Below are 17,952 nucleotides of genomic sequence, written 5' to 3'. Positions count from 1 at the left end.
CATCTTGATTTCAAAATTAAATACAAAAACAAAGAAATAATCAAAAGTATATCCGATATTTATAAAACGTTGAAAGAAAATTTTAAAACACAAAACAGTAATAGCTAAAAGACAGAAATGGCGTTAAAATTTTTCTGTTTTTTGTCAAGGCTTGTTGAAATAAGATTAAAACATCCGATTTATATAAAATCAATATTTAAGTTTTTTAATAAATGATCAAATCAAGTGATCACATTTCATTATTGTCATATGAAACTACTGAAGATCTTGCAACATTCGACTTTTCTTAACTGATGTAATGTCGTGTAGATTTTTCTTCATTTATCATATGATATCACTATCGTCCCTTTATTTGACCTTTAACGGGTTTTCTTTAAAAGTACGTTTATATTATACTGTTTGCACAATATACATATTATACCACGTGTGTACACTTTTATTAAGCGTTCATAACCGGCAAGGTAAGCGATAATAAATTAACAATATTCAATGTATTGCGCTCATCTTTTTCTATATATCTTTATGCATTGTGTGTACTGTACACATTACATTGATATTACCATGAACAGAATGTTAAATGTTGGATGCTGAATGTCCAATCCCTAATTAGAAATAAATGTCTTGCCAATGGGAATGGGAAGAACATGCATTTGTGACACTGTCAGGATGATTTGTTAGTTGTAAATAGACAAGTTGTCAAACGTGTATTATTTTTTTTCCGCCTAACAGAAGTTCTACACAACTGAAAACTTTATTATAAACAATACCGTAATATCTGTTCCTGTTGGAACTAATATTCTATACAATTTATTCCGTATTAAAGGAAGAAATACTGTGATATTTGTTCTAGTGAAAATAATATTCTAGAATCTTTTTTTATCCATTTGGTACTTATATCATGAAGGAACCTCTGTTTCATGACAGAGTAATATACATTTGCCAATACTGTGTCATACAACTATGGATTAGGTTTACAATTACACCTACAGGTAACATTTATAAATCTTGGGTCGTCTCAAAGTGAAATTATAAACGTCATAAACCGTCGTTCCAAAACAATGGCTGATCCCTATGATGTTTTGTGTACACAATAAGTATTGTACATGGTGTTATCAAGGTTGAACATGATGAAAATTTACGGAATCGCAGTGGCTAGGTTGGGAAATTAGAAATTAATTTCAGAAAGACTTAGTGTTAAGAAAGGAACGATCAACTAAGGAGCACGTTGACAATGCTAAATATTTATGCTAAGACATACATTTTTCATTTTTTTGAAAACAGAATGAGGGGAAACAGCGGGTGGGTGTTTAAGATCCTATTTATTCATCATGTCATTTCACTTGAAAAACATAGTACTTCTTTTTATTTTATGACTACTATCGTATCCGTCTTACATGTAACATATGCTTTCTGTCATATTTAGCGCTGTTAGTGTTCGACTATAAATGATGAAATACATACATGTATTGGCTTTTGCTATTTTCAAAGAAATATAGAGCTGTCTTATTCATTGGCCTTCTTTGAGTGAATGGAACAACTTTCCAAATGGGTGGCAAAAACTTCCGTTTGCAGTAGGGGCTATCGACGAAACTTCAACTGAAATTTATTGGCCGATAAAAGAACCACAGGAACAGTATTATTCGGGAAACATACTTTATCAGTGCATTCGCACCAAGTTGTTATATCGAACGAAGGCAGGATATGCGATGTTAAGTCACGTTGATTTCTCTTGACAACTAAACGATGCTCAGCAATATATGATGATGAGAAATATTGGACAAGAACTATACCTTTCCCGGTTGAGATATTTATGCTGTGCGACAAAATAAGTCCGAATATATATACAGTATTGACACATAATAAATCCCAGAATGTGCAGAGAAAGTGTAGAAAATTAAACAGACTTATTACACACACTGGAGTAGAGGTTGAAAACGCCATTGGAAAATTAAAAAAAAAAACACAAAATTATGAGGACTTTGTGGCGACATACACGACAGCAATTAATATCTGTTGTTACCATTAGCGCTGCATTTGTGTGTCGTCGAAAAGACTTATTTACATAATAAACAAGAATGTTTCCATAGTACACGGATGCCCCACTCGCACTATCATTTTCTATGTTCAGTGGACTGTGAAATTGGGATCAAAACTCTAATTTTGCATTAAAATTAGAAAGATCATATCATAGGGAACATGTTTACTAAGTTTCAAGTTGATTGGACTTCAACTTCATAAAAAATTACCTTGACCAAATACTTTAACCTGAAGCGGGACAGACGGAGGAACGGACGGACGATCGAACGGACTCACAGACCGAAAAACATAATGCCCCTCTACTATCGTAGGTGGGGCATAACAAATCATTTGGCTTTACTGTGTTTCTCTATTGTTTTTTTTTATATTTTGAGACCTTGTTTTTGGTCAACCGCAAATTTAAGTGTAATCCTATGTATAACCTAATTTCTGCAAATGTCATGCATTATGCTATATAAAGACTAATCACAAGGAAATCATACTTAGTATTTTGTAGAGCATAACTTTAATATATGCTACATGTATATGCTATGAGACTATTCTGTAAACCCCCATCCACACCCTTATAGATGACATGACAATTGTTTTCTGACACCCAGAGGACTCAGCCATTTTAATATTGTTTACATAAGCAACATTATCACGTTGCTGGTTCCGTGAATGAAAAGAGTAGTTTCTGGAACGGAATATAGCTACAAAGTGATTATTAACCTGTTTGTATAATACTTTTTAATTTATTACTTTAGTTTTATTCTTACTAGATTTACCATATTTTTATTTTTGTCAAATTTTCGATGTGTACGCAACTGCGTTTTTGCGTACGGGTTGCATCGCTCCTGTATCGTGATTGTTCTTCCGGCAAGAACAATTATGTTCAGCACTGAATAAAATTGACAGCTTTTATGTTTAAATAAGTTTTGTTTATTTCTATTCGTAAGTTATCTTTAAAATTGATCTTAATAAACAATATGCGAGACCAACTGTTTTGAGATTTACTGGATAAACCAGATTTTATACATTACATGTTAAAAGTAACAAAAGAAGCACAGAAAAAGGATTTCTAATCATTTTGTAAAACAAACAATGCCAGAAAGCTAGCTGGACACCGAATGAATACATTATCTAAATTAAATTTTACATAAAAAACATGTAATTTCGTCATGCTTAGATTATAACGTTGCAGTTTCTTTCCTTTTTTTTTCATTACATTGTAATTATTCAGACTGTTTTTAGTGTAAATATGCGTTCATTTGACTAATAAAATGCCAGTTTTATATAATACACACTTGAAATTGTATTAATAAAATATGGTATATTCAACTAATGGTAAGATATTTTTGGAATTGAAAAAAAGTCAGATTAGATTTTTCATTTCAATAGTGTCACTTGAATATAAATCGAGCACTTAATTCAAAAGTTTTTTAAGGTAGCAACTATACTTTTAAATTAAACATTTGGTTTATGTCTGACAGCCATACTTTCTGTTGAAAGCCTATTTAATAGTCTATTAGGGGTTAAATTGAAGGCACATTCTTTTCGGGGTGGGGGGGGGGGGGGGGGGGATAAACTCATCATAAATACCAGGATTAAAATTTTGTACGCCAGACGCGCATTTCGTCTAGACAAAAGACTCATCAGTGACGCTCGAATCAAAACAGTTAAACAGGTCTAATAAAGTATGAAGTTGAAGAGCATTGAAGACCAAAAATTCCGAAAAGTTTTCTCATATACAGCTCAGAAAATCCTTAGTATTTCGAAAAAGTTTTGTAAACAGTTAATTTATAATTATAACCATATCGATGATAATTCATGTCAACACAGAAGTGCTGACTACTAGGCTGGTGATGCCCTCGGAGAGGAAACCTCCACCAGCAGTGGTATCGACCTAGTGGTTACAATAAACTCATCATAGATGATCATAGATACAAAATTCGAAATTTCTTTACAACAATACTGCAATCAATTTCACAAAAAAAACTTACGAGAAAAAATACTCTTAAGTCATGATCGTTTCAGTATAACTTACGATCAAGTTTTCACAAAAAAATCTTACGATCAATTTATACTGAAATGATCATGACTTACGAGTATTCTTTCTTCTTACGTAAGATTTTTTTGTGAAATAAGTCGCAGACCTATTACTTTCACTTTCAATTCAGATATTATCAACCTAAAAAATGTAAATAGAAATTGTGTATCATAGTATGGTCAACATATCAAAATTTAACTCACACAACTTACGTTTCAGTGTCCAGTAGCTCAGTCAATAACTGACATTTTAAGCTGGTAATAAGGTCATTGTTAAATACTTTCAAAAGTAAATCCCAACTCCAATAAAAAGATAATTAATTTTTTAAATCTACACCTTATTTTTTAAGCAGAACGAAAATCTGATAAATATAAATTTATTTTTAATATTATATTAAATATTATCTCATGGTCGTCTTACTTTTCTCTCAGTAAAGAAAATATTAGCACGTGATAAAGTACATTTAAACTCTCAATCATTACCTGCAATTTATTTTTTTTATGTACAGCTTGAAAGTATTTGGGTATATTTGATTTGTACAGACAGCTGAAATAATAATGCCTAATTGATATTAATGTAAACGTCCAGTGGCAAATACAGGAATATCACCGACTAAAACATACAATTTAATATACATAAACTCGACCAACACTTGAACTTTTTATCTTGCTTATTACAAGAAAGATACGATATGTTATTCTGACTCCTGGCCAAACAGTATTTGCTCTTAGTTCTAATTTACCATGCTCCGGAAATATTCATCTTTAAGACTGGTCTGACTCGAAGGGGAATCGAACCCAAAACCTCTCGCACTGGAAGCGAGTAACCACGTGACCACAGAGAAAATTAACAACAGTAGTTACAAGAGATATGGCGTAGATGTAACATGCATTGTACAAATAATAGTGCAACTTCAGGAAAGGGTGATTTTCAACTTGTTATTTTAATTGATAATCCGCCATGCTAAATCATACATCATTGTTTACACGAATCTCTTAAGTTTATGTTTCTGTCAGTGATATAGTAAAAAAAAAGAAGACACGGAACGTTTGAATACTAGTATGAGGAAGTCGATATCCGAGTCTTCAAAATGTTTGTATTTGTTTCGTATTAAGGATTAGAAAAAATGAAATGATAAACACATTGTGTGAAATATAAAAAAACAAGAATGTGTCCATAGTACACGGATGCCCCACTCGCACTATCATTTGCTATGTTCATTCAATTGGGGTAAAAACTCTAATTTGGCATTAAAATTAGAAAGATCATATCATAGGTAACATGTGTACTAAGTTTCAAGTTGATTGGACTTCAACTTCATCAAAAACTACCTTGACCAAAAATTTTAACCTGAAGCGTGCACTATCATTTTCTATGTTCAGAGGACTGTGAAATTGGGGTCAAAACTCTAATTTGGCATTAAAATAAGAAAGATCATATCATAGGGAACATGTGTACCAAGTTTCAAGTTGATTGGACTTCAACTTCATCAAATAGATATAAGAAGATGTGGTATGAGTGCCAATGAGACAACTCTCCATCCAAGTCACAATTTGTAAAAGTAAACCATTATAGGTCAAAGTACGGCCTTCAACACGGAGCCTTGGCTCACACCGAACAGCAAAAACTACCTTGACCGAAAAATTTAACCTGAAGGGGGACAGACGGACGGACGAACGGACGAACGAACGGACGAACAAACGAACGGACGCACAAACCGAAAAACATAATGCCCCTAGGTGGGGCATAAAAAGATAGTTTCTATGTGACATACTAGTAAGTAGTTTCTCCTTTTATGACATCAAAATAAATGACGTCATTTAATGTAATTCAAAATTCCCAGTTTCTATCGATTTTTATAATTTAGAGAGAAAATGAAAGTTCTGCTTTAAGAATATCCTTACATGTTATAAGTTGATCATATATTCAGAATAAAGTTACCCAGTAACGAAATGCTCATAAATTGATCTGGAGAATTCGAGTACTAAAAGTCAATTCATTTTCATGTAACGTCATTCTACCGTTGACCTAAATATATCAAAATCGAGAAAAAGCTAATGACTTTTCCATAAATAGATTAACAAATGTTATTAAGAACCTAAATTAAAGGTTTTAATCCCTCAGGTTAAGTTGACCTCGAATGATTTTGGCTGTTTTTAGGTCCCTTTTGGTCGTAAAGATCTTGAAATATTTATACATCCCTGACTTTCAACTTTTAAGAATATGAACCTGGCTTTGTTACATATATAAACTACAAATTCATCACAGAAAGTTTATTATTAGTCCCTGTTTTTCTGACGGAACAGTATTAAGAAGGCCATTTTCCTACTTTTTAATCTATATTCAAATACACAGTTGATCTTACATATACTTGTACATTTTGTGTGTAAGTAGCGCGTTGTTCGTGATTAATCAGCAGATTTTTTTTTTATATCTTGCAAGATGACATAGCTGCTGCCCGAAAATTCACAGTTTCGGGGAGTACTTGCTATTTGGGGAGAGGGGAAAGTGTTATATGGCTTTAATACTAAATATGAATTATATATCATATGCTGATGTTTGGATTTGAAACTAATCATCCCCTTGAAAAATGAAATTTAAGTAATTGATGAAATATTTCAGATGATTCACAGTAAAGAAGTATGGAGTAAATTTGGCAGTATTAGATAATAATATAGAAACATGTTATTACCCTCTGTATTCTAGACAATTACTTGAATATATTGAACAAAATAATGTTTCCTATTAATAAACATATCCTTTTAGTGTGTAAGTGTACTTATGGAATAATATGCTTGATGGGTTTAAAGTAATATGATTCTTCAATTTAAAAAAAAAGAAGTTTAATATGTTTTATATACTTGAATGGCTTAGTTTTACCATAAAACATGCATACATGGACTTGAGTGTAAAAAAAAAAAATCCTTTATCTTATCAAAGTCTTCAGACATTGAGACCTCTCGTTAGAATTTCGGCAACCGAAGAGCGCAAGTGGGAGAGAAAACGTGATGAAAGAAAAGGTAAACAAACGTGCCCTAGGAGCTCGAGGTAGATAGTGTTGATTGTTTCTGAAAAATTAATACACCAAATAATTTATCAACTGTTAAACAAAGTTCAATTAACAAAATGTAAACGCATAGACAATATAAAATATATAAATTAAGATCGCTCTATCAAGTCTTTTATTTTTCACGTGCTCCATGATCATTGTTTATCAAGTTCACGATCGGTCATCTTAATGGATTCGTAATAAATGTAAAAAAGTGCATCAAGGACTTGGTTGAATTTGAAGGATAATATGATTTTAATATTGTCACTTTCCACACATTGTTCCACGAACTGCACTAAAGTAATACTTTACGCACGGACAAAAGGATAATAAGAAAGTGTTGTTTGAGCTTAAATATTATTTATAGGTATGACAGTCCATTAGTCTCGAATTTTCCCCCCTAAATTTGTCACTGCACAATAAAAAAAAAAAATTCTTGAAATAAAAAAAAAATCGAAAATAACGCTACTCCATTTTATTTTAGTTCCTGTAAGGTATTTTAACGATAATTTAAGATAACCGCATCTTAATTAAATATTTTACAAATCTATTCACCTTTTAAACTGAAATTACATTTTATATTCATGAAATTTGACTCCGCATAGAAATATTTAATTAACGAGACGATTTAGATACATGTATTTCATTTATACATACTGTTTTCTCTCAACCTAAGCAAATTAACCACACTTATTCATAATTAGTTATAATAACATTAACGGTACCAATTTTACTGCACCAGATGCACATATCGACAATAATGTCTCTTCAGTAAAGCTCGAGGCCAAAATATTTGAAAAACCAAAACCTATACAAACGTTGATAATATTTGACAACTCGTAATTTGTGAATACAGTATAACATATAGCATTTCTTATTGTGAAATCGTAACTAGCTGGGTTTCCTCTTACGGTAACTCTTTTTTTGCAAAGGTTAAAAAATCACCAGTTCTTACATGTATAAAAGCAATACTTTTGATAGAATATGCACAGTCTTAAATATCTCTGAACTTGACGTGAAGTCAAACGACCAGGTAGGAGTACCAGAGCAAGAGCAGCATTACTTTGAATTGTTTTTATAAGTTTGTTCTTTTCTTCCTTATATCTTTTTATTTCTTCATCTGAATGGTAATCTACATTTTTTCTCGATGTACGTACCGCATAATTGACTTAATTTTATAAAGGAAAATGGTGGTTGAAAATGAAGTAAAAGGGAAGAAAGGCTAGAAAAAGGGAAGAGGAGGAGGAAGAAAGAAAAAAATAAGATTAACAAGAAGGGATTAGTTGAAGAAACGGGAGTTATCAAGATAAAAGAGGAAAAGAGGAAAGAGAAAAAAGTTGAGAGGAAGAAGGAAGAAAAGGAGAAACTTAATATTCTAATATTCTTATGTAAATGTTGCACAAGTAGTAATTTGTTAGATGGTCAGATATACACATTTTAATTTATTTTACAGGCAAGGTTTTTAAGATGGCTGAAAGAACATTGAAAACGCTCTTGGTTATTGGTTTGTTCACGATTGGATCGACAACAGACGAAAAAGATAACATTGTAGTTGATACAAAATTAGGACCAATCAAAGGCACAGTGTGGAAATACGAGCAAACAGGAGAAAACTTATACGAATTTCGTGGAATTCCATATGCAAAACCTACTACAGGTGCAAAAAGATTCACTAAACCTGAACCTGTTGACCCGTGGAAAAATATCTTAGATGCTTCTGCATTTGGTGCATCATGTCCCCAGTATGTTCCAGAGGTAATGGCGGAGTTGAAACCACAAAAAATGGCAGAAGATTGTCTTTTTTTAAATATATTTGTTCCTAGAAAATTGAAGCCAGGAAAAAATTTATCTGTCATGTTTTGGATACACGGTGGTGGACTTATGAATGGAAACGGAGATGCATATGATGGAAGTTTGCTTTCCATGCAAGGCGACGTAATTCTTGTCACAATTAATTATAGACTTGGAATATTTGGATTTCTCGCCTTAGATCATCCGGCCGCAATGGGTAATTACGGGATATGGGACCAAAAACTTGCATTAGAATGGGTTCATGACAATATTGAATCTTTTGGCGGAAATCCAGACTCGGTTACAATTTTTGGTGAATCAGCTGGAGGTTGGAGCGTATCCTTCCAGTCATTAATTCCATCGAACAAAGGCCTTTTCCACAGGGTCATAGCACAAAGTGGAGTTGTTACAAGAGCAGGTGTCCTGAGTAAGCAAATGATTCGAGATGCTTTCAAAGATTTGTCTGAGAAAGTTAGTTGTCCAGTTGATGATATGTACAAATTCACCGACTGTCTTCGGGATACGTCTGTTGAAAAGCTTCTTAATGAAACGAACTTTTTTGCATCGATGTCAAACGAAGTAGCAAAGTTTAACAGTGAGTATCAACCAGCTGTCGATGGAGAACTATTTAAGGAAAATCCTCTCTTTCTATTAGAAGACAGTTCATCGGAAGTATCACAATTTTTCCGTTCTCTAGACTTTATGGCTGGAACTACATCAAATGAAGGAAATTTGGTGCCTATGATAACTCATCCTGGGTTACAAGAACGATACGAGTTTAATGTGAGTGAAGGAATCCCAGCTAAATTTGTCTGCCAAGGAATGTTGAATTCTTATGTTGATAGGAATTTTAACACGGACAAGGAGCAGCTCAAAGAATCTTTATGTCAGTTTTATACTACTGACCATTCAGAAGATGCCCAGAGCTTAAAAGTTACACACTGCTACGCTGATTTGAGTTTCGTCTTTCCAACCCTTAAAATGTTGGAAAACCATGCAGCTGGGACTGGTACAACATACCAATATCAATTTTCTAGAGAAAGTAGTAAACCAATGCATATAGGCGGTCCTCCACCAAAATGGTTCCGTGGTGCTGGTCATGCCGAAGAGCTAAAGTATATGTTTGATATTAGTCGACACTTCAAACATTTAGATGTTGGGTTAACAGACGGAGAGAAGACTCTCTCTCAGAATATTGTTCAATATTGGACTTCCTTTGCAAAAACTGGGTAAGTAAGAATTCGAAATTAACAAAACGAAGGGTAAACAGCTATAAATACATTTAAAGGATATAATGGATATTTGTCAATATGACAGTAACAGAACAACACAACTAAACATGATGACATATGGCGGTCAACATACTACCTTCAACAATAGACATGTTTCTCCATTTGAAATATCTGTGGAAAAATAAGGAAAAAAAAACAACTACTGAGGGTATGATTTTATTTTATTGTGGACTAAGAGGTCGAAGAATCATAAAAAAACGGAGATAACCAACGCAGTCATAGACTGTAGCTAAAACAAGTTGAAGTGTTTTCAAGTTTTGTTTACTGTTTAACCATCTTTTGACACAGACAGTTAAACTCACGAGGTAACAAAAGAACTATTATAATATATAATGGTGTTTTCATATAAATATAAAAAAAAAATGTTTACAATTTTAAGAAAACAATTAAGAAACCTTACAATGTGTTCTTCAATGCACATATGAAGCGTGCTCCACATCTATGAAGAATTCCACTCAAACGGATGCCAGGGGCCTTCTTGATCTAGCAGTGAGGTGAGCGTTTTTGCTCCATGTTGAAGGTCTCACTGTGACCTTTTTTTTATAAATGAACAGCTATTATAGCACTGTTTTGTTTTGTTTCTTATTTTTCAAGTGCGTCTATAGATTTTGTGATATGAATTAATACACCATGTCCTTTATTTTCCATTACTAGTTTGTTTCAACTAACAATTCATGTAAATTGAAATTGGAATGCGACACTAAATTGAGAATGTAAAAAGAAAATATTGAGACAATATTGAAATTAAAAAAAATAAATTCATTTGATTGAAATTGATTACTAATATACAAAATCTTACATTTACACACCATACAAACGAGTAAAAGGAAGTCAATGAATCTTCCGCATAATTTGTATTACACAGTGTCATGGTGAGCTTTAAATTCTGAATCAGTCAAATATAAAGTAAAAACATAAAAAAATGCAAAAAAACAAGAGGAATAAGATGTTAGAATGCGATTTACAACATACAAATAGGGACACAATAAAGGGAAGGCAGACAACTCACATGACTAAAGCTTTTTGCAATACGAGATCTAACAAAATCGCAATATCAGATAAACTATAGAAAGGATACGCACGTCACTCTCATGTCCTTTGAATTTTTTTAAAACAAAATTTATTAAAACAGTCAAACAATATCAATTCCATGGTGCATTTTTTTAATAGAAAAAAACCCAGGCGACTACATTATATTATAGAAAAACAAATGTTAATCATTTTTATACATACTTTTTTCAGACGCCCAGACGCTGGTGAAGAGTCAGTTCAGTGGAAAGAATTTGACCTTCAGGACAGAAGCTATATTGATCTCGATGTACCTACCACAATGAAGAAGTCATTGAAGCCGGACATGTTTAAATTTTTGAACGAAATATTTCCTCCGTTAGCATACGAAAAACATGAACGCGACGAGTTATAGACGATGTTCGTCATTTTTCTTTATTTAAAAGTACATTTGTTTTCATTATTATTTTATAAGAGATCCATGTTCAACAACTTTTCATGTATTTGAGTGAACAGTTACTTATTCTTTCATAATTAGATTTAGTAGTTAATGTCTAAATGTGCCATCAAAGTCCTTTAATATCCAAGCTTTTTTAATACATGGTCAGCTTTATTCAGAGCATGAAAATAGACTTAATGCACAAATTGCACGGTATTGAATTTTATTAAACGTTCTTATATGTTCACATTTTGTATTCCATTGAATAAGATTGAAACAGGTTAGATTGAACACTGAAACATTATTTTAACTCCGTCACATGTCCGTATGTCTGACCGAAGTAAGACATCTCGTTCATAGGGGATTTTTTTTATATCTGTTGACGGCTTTTTTCATACCTTCTGTTATAATTACTAGTATTCAGATTTGTCTCGACTCGGGTCGGTTTAAAGCATAGAAGCTATGAAATAATGCATAAACGTGCACTTGTCTATAAATAATTTTTTAAGAGTTTAAGACCGATGTCTGATTATATATTTTGTGATTTTATGTTTCGTTGGGTTGCTGTCTCATTAACTTTTATCCCACATTTTCTTTAATAAATACTGAATTATAAATGCATGTATCAATTTGTTATTAGAACTTTTATATGTACTGTACACACTTTGAATTAATTACATTGTGAAACAACTTTTATTTTAAGTTGATGTTGAAAACCTAGACATCTCAATGATTTCAGTTTTCCTGATGCTTAGTTGACATTCTTGAGAAATGGTTACATACCATCTGCTGCAGTCCGGCATTTACTTATCTCCTTTCATATAATAAGGAGTCTTTGGTTTGACCCGGCAGTTCTCTAAAGTCGAGCACGGTATTACGAGATCACTGAGGCGTTCATAGAGGTTTACTCTTTGACTAAATAGCAGCAACAAAGTTATGAGATCGATCGACAAATTATTTGGTGACCATCATGAATATGCTTATCTTAGTGAACACTACACTATGAATGTGATGTAGAAATACTTGAATATGTGATGACATTCATGACCAAAAAGGACATAAATTAACAAGCATGTACTATTTGACTATTCTGTGTGGTTGACGAATCCTTTTGCTTTGAACGTTTTATTTATAACTTAAAGGCTTCCTTAACTTTTCTAGAGTGTATCAGAGGTTGGCTATTAAAAATGTTTAGTGCGCGATGGCCATCGCCAGCAGTAATCTGTTTATGCCACTGTGTTGGTTTCGCTGCTAATGGATTGACAGTCCCAGAGTATAGTTTTTCCATGCGCCTTGGTTAATTATATTAAATTTTTTAATGATTTGAAGGTCGTGTTTAATGAAATCGGTATATGTTTATTGAAGAGAAAAACTCTTGACAAGGCTGTCAATAAGTTTGGTTTAAATACTAACGGTCCTGGATTCCATAAAATTACTCGATTCATTACGTAATTTAAGGTACGCTATCGTTAATTCTGTTTTGAAAAATGAGGCAACTCTCCACCAGAAACCTAATGACGTAGAAGTGAGCAACTATTCGCCATTTTATGGCCTTCAACAATAAGCACAAATGATACCGCACAGCAAGCTTTAAAAGACCCCGAAATGACAAATGAAAAACAATTTAAACGTGAAAATTAACGGCTTGATTTATGTACAAAACAATAAACATGTTTGCAGGCGCCCAAACCTCCTCTTAACTTGGGACAGTGGTGCAACAGAACAACACAAGATAACACTACAAAACAACGAAAAACAATTATGATAACGAGCAACTAACTACAACCACCAAGTTACAGGTTCCTGACTTAGGACAGACACATATAGAATGTGGCGGGGTTAAACATTTGTTCAATATCCTGGTAAAATCAAACAAAAATAAATTGCTTGAGGTATCAATGGTCTGTTGGTAATGGCAAAAGCTTTAAGAAAATCTAACACGTTTTGGAATTTAAATAATCTAATTCCTTAAGGCATGCTGTCGCTATAAAAGCTTTCTTTTTTGCGGCCAAATTAGCATGTTTTCTGTTCGCTTTTTTTGTATGGCTTGCTTTTTTCCATATTCTGATTGGTAAATTAAATGTTACAAGCTTGAATTATTGCATTTTAAGAGGGGTCTTAACGTAAACGACTACAATATGTCCAATAATAAAATTGAGAATGGAAATGGGGAATGTGTCAAAAAGACAACAACCCGACCAAAGAGTAGAAAACAGCCGAAGGCACCAATGGGTCTTCAACACAGCGAGAAAATCTCGCACCCGGAGGCGGGCTTCAACTGGCCCCTAAACAAAAATGTGTACTAGTTCAATGAAAGTAGACATCACACTAAACTCCAAAACATATAAATGAACTAAAATTAAAAAAACATACAAGACTAACAAAGGCAAGAGGCTCCTGACTTGGGACAGCCGCAAAAATGCGGCGGGGTTAAACATGTTTTGTGAGATCTCAACCCTCCCCCTATACCTCTAGACAACGTAGAATAAACAAACACATAGCAATACGCACAGTAAAACTCAGTTTAAAAGAAGTCCGAGTCCGATGTCAGAATAGGTAAAAGAAGAAACTAAGCAAAATGACAATGATACATAAATTAACAAAGGACTACTATTAAACTGATTGAAAGATTATGTCTTCAATCAAGCACAATCCCTCCCGTTAGGGGTTTAGTATCATACCATCATAAAATATATGAGAAGAACATAACCCGTATCATGCCAACAACTGGTTTTAGAATAAATGTGTTTATTTCCGATGCAAAGACCCTGAGTGAATCAATATAAATACCAAAATATGCCATCTTTAATGACCTGACAATAGTATCGTAACTATATCTTTTCTGTATAAGTCTGTTTAAAGGTTTGGTTAGCTTTTGAGGTGAATGTCGACATTTTTGTGCTTTGTATCGAATATTACAATAAAAGATTGGATGTGAAATACCTGAACGTATTAGATGTCTGCATGTTGTTTTATATTTACGAATGATGTCCTTATAACGATGATAAAATTTAGTAAATGTTTTGACTAGTTTGTGATATTCAGAGCCCTGGTGTAATAATTTTTCAGTAATACAGAGGTTTCTTTCGTTAAAATCAAATACGTTGTTTCATACGCAAGTGAATCGAACAAATTGAGATATATAAACATCATAAGATGGTGACAAAGGAACATCACCATCTAAAAATCATAAATTTTGGTATTAAGCTTCCCATAAAAGATATAGATATCAAGATCCAGGATAGGGCAGTGTTCATTGTTAGTATTAACTTTATTTAAAGTCAGTTCAGCAGGATAAATCTCTTTAGTGTAGATAATGAAGTCGTCATTATTGAGAGCCAATATTTCATGCAAATATCTAAAAGTGTTATTAAATTTTTGTATCAGATGTTGTTCCGATGGGTCTTTGCTGATTTTAGTCATAAATTGTAACTCATAACAATACAGAAGCAGGTCCGCAATAAGTGGTGCACAGTTAGTCTCCATTGGAATTCCGATAACTTGACGATATACGAAATCTCCATAGCGAACAAAAATGTTATCTAGTAAAAATTCAAGGGCAGTTATCGTATCAAAGCAGGCCCAATTGACATAGTTCTTTTGTCTGTTGTTACTAAAAAATGACCTAATGGAATAATACATGTATTTAGGTCTACACCGCAGTCAGAAAAAGCTCCGAAGCGATCAGTCACAATTCGGCCCGATTTCTCAGAGGACAAATCAATAATTATTGCAAAATAAAAAAAAAAAAAAAAAAAAAATGTATGCACCTGACAGTAAGGGCATTACACTTGAAAACCAAACAGACTAAATACATACAATTGTTATCAAAAAGTGGATAATATGTGACAATAGATCTTAAAAATTATGTTCGCAATCCATCTAGAATGGCAAGACGGAATTTAAAAGGGTATCAACTGTCTATTTAAATAATATTGTTAGGAACTTCAAAGTTAAATTAGAAATGAAATAAGTAATACATTTTTAAGTTAATATATACCTGTAAATAAAAAACAATCTTTGAACTTATGTACCGTTCTACGGATGAACCGTTTGACGGATGAAGATATGAACTTGTCAAAAAGGGTATAATAAATATTGAAGAATAAAAAACTGAGGATTCCAAACTTGTATTTATGATTTATGATATCTCTATAAAATTCAATACAGAATTTAATAATAAAAAAATGTATGTCAGTGACCTAATTTTTTGTTAAAATATGTCATGACTGGAGAAATAACTGTAAGGTGACTATTAAGATAATTTAATGTATATAGAAATTAATTGAAATACTATACTTCCAGAAATTAATGGGGAAAAAAATGAAACCACAGTATTCTAATCGTTTATTTTCGACTTATGAGTTTAAATGTCAGTTTGGTATATTTCGCCTCTCTTTTAAATAAATTTTTAAAATTTAATCATAATTAAAAAAAAACTTAAAATCGTTATTTAGTTCTTCATGCGACATGACCTTGTTTCCTTCTTTCCGTGTTGTAGGGCGTATTACATGTGCGCGGATTCTTGGATGAACGGACATTACTTTCGCGTGAAAAAAAAATTATATTTTCACGATTTTAACCTATTATATATATCTACCTGTATATCCAGAACTAATATATAAATAAGGAGATGAAGTAACATTGCCAATGAGACAACTATCCACCAAAGTTCAAATAAAGTGGATGTAAGCAACTTTATAAAAGTCATATTATATACTTTGCTTGGCAAATATCCATTTAGTTTGCTGGTGTCATTTGGACCATAAGTACGTTTATGATAGAACCAGAACTAGAAATATCGCTCAGAAATAAAGGGAAGAAGTCGTATAAGGCGCAACTTAGAACTGATGAACATTCTACCACCTTTATGTCTGGGACTACTGAAATATAAAGCCACCTGACGAATCCTTGGCAGGAAGGAAACAGTTTGTAACTGTCATATTTACCTGTAAATTACTATGTTTAAATCTACGCAAACGTAAAGAAATTTCTCGCGTAAATGTAACATTCTTTTATTTCCCGCAAATGTAATACAAATTAGCGCATATGTGGTGCATGGCTTGATCATTTAACTTTTGTAGACTGGAGTAAGTCGGGTCAAAAATCTTTTCTTCTATCAATGAATTGGTTATAAACTATATTTCTAGAAACGCCTTAATTTTACATACTTTATAAGGCATCAAAAGTTTTATACCCATTGTAAATACTTCATTTAACGTCAAAACTGAAAACAAATATATTAACATGAACTATTATAAGAGTCTTATAATTATGGGGTGCCCGCCCGCTGCCGCCCCGCCCGCCACTCATCCGCCCCGATAGGGGCGTAGCTACCTTCTAATGAAGTGGAACCACAAACTAAAGGGCGAGGGGTATGGGGGCGCTTAAGGCCCCCAGTAGGTCAAGGTCAAAGTCAGCTCCGCATATTTAGCGTTTCAAAACAATCACAACCGTTATAAAACTTGGACATTTTTGTTGTGTTTTGTAAGTCAACTATTTGTTTAACTTCGAGTCGAATGAAGACTTAAACATTTTTGTTTGCGTTTTTTGTACGTCGCGAGATCTTTTAAAATCACAGAGAATTGTTCCATATGCTAGTAATTGTATTGAGCAAAGTAGGTGTATAAAAACAAACAATAAACATAAACACAATACTACAACACAACTAAATACACAAAAACAATATGTGGAGTTTCTGTTAGCATAAATATCATTGGATACCAAATACTTGGTGGACACATTCTCCAATAGTTTGCTTAACATATGTATTAAGATGTTTAAAAATTGTGTGGTTAAACTCTACAAGAGAGAGATAGGAATTTCTAATTTTACGCAGTTAGGAATTCTCGACTTTGAAATTAATGAACCTTTTCAGAGGTAATGGTACTTTGATCACGATCTTTTTCATGATCTGCGTTTGTTAATTATTCAGCTTATTAACAAATACATATGCATTCGACCAGTTGTATGGCAATATCTAAATTAAAACAGTGAAAATACGTGTATTTAAAGTTTTGTGTATCTTTCGAACAAGAATCAGCAGTTAAGTGTCCGACTTGGACAGAAAATTCATAATAAAATTGAATGAACAAATGGTCCAGTAAAACGAGCTAGAATTAACAATCTATTTAAATGCTTTTACAATCAACCATTCGTATAGCCGGCCAATATAGAAACGACTTCGAATTATCGAACCTATATACAAGATGTTTTTTGGTAAAATAAATAAAAACGTAATACATGTATAACCGGGTTTTTTTCGGCTATAGTAATTCAAAGACGGAATACCAATACTTTAAACTTT

At 32.8% G+C, this 17,952-nt stretch overlaps 2 protein-coding genes across 2 annotated transcripts in view; one reads left to right on the top strand and one right to left on the bottom strand.

Annotated features, from left to right (window-relative positions):
- The window catches only part of LOC127734396 (uncharacterized), a 56,053-nt gene extending 51,677 nt beyond the window's left edge, over nucleotides 1-4,376 (bottom strand). Inside the window, exon 1 of the mRNA XM_052244236.1 lies at nucleotides 4,279-4,376. The gene's annotated coding sequence lies outside the window, so the exon portion shown is untranslated. The remainder of the gene's footprint in view (nucleotides 1-4,278) is intronic.
- LOC127734386 (fatty acyl-CoA hydrolase precursor, medium chain-like) lies at nucleotides 412-12,336 on the top strand. The gene is made up of 3 exons (XM_052244224.1): nucleotides 412-461; nucleotides 8,569-10,135; nucleotides 11,441-12,336. Exons 2-3 carry the CDS (start codon nucleotides 8,583-8,585, stop codon nucleotides 11,619-11,621), a joined length of 1,734 nt encoding a protein of 577 aa, XP_052100184.1. The 5' UTR covers nucleotides 412-461; nucleotides 8,569-8,582; the 3' UTR covers nucleotides 11,622-12,336.
- Nucleotides 12,337-17,952: the final 5,616 nt, after the last annotated feature.

This window comes from Mytilus californianus, unplaced genomic scaffold (genome assembly GCF_021869535.1).
Source record: "Mytilus californianus isolate M0D057914Y unplaced genomic scaffold, xbMytCali1.0.p SCAF_3, whole genome shotgun sequence".
NCBI classification, from domain to species: domain Eukaryota; kingdom Metazoa; phylum Mollusca; class Bivalvia; order Mytilida; family Mytilidae; genus Mytilus; species Mytilus californianus.
This window is presented reverse-complemented; position numbering and strand designations above follow the sequence as displayed.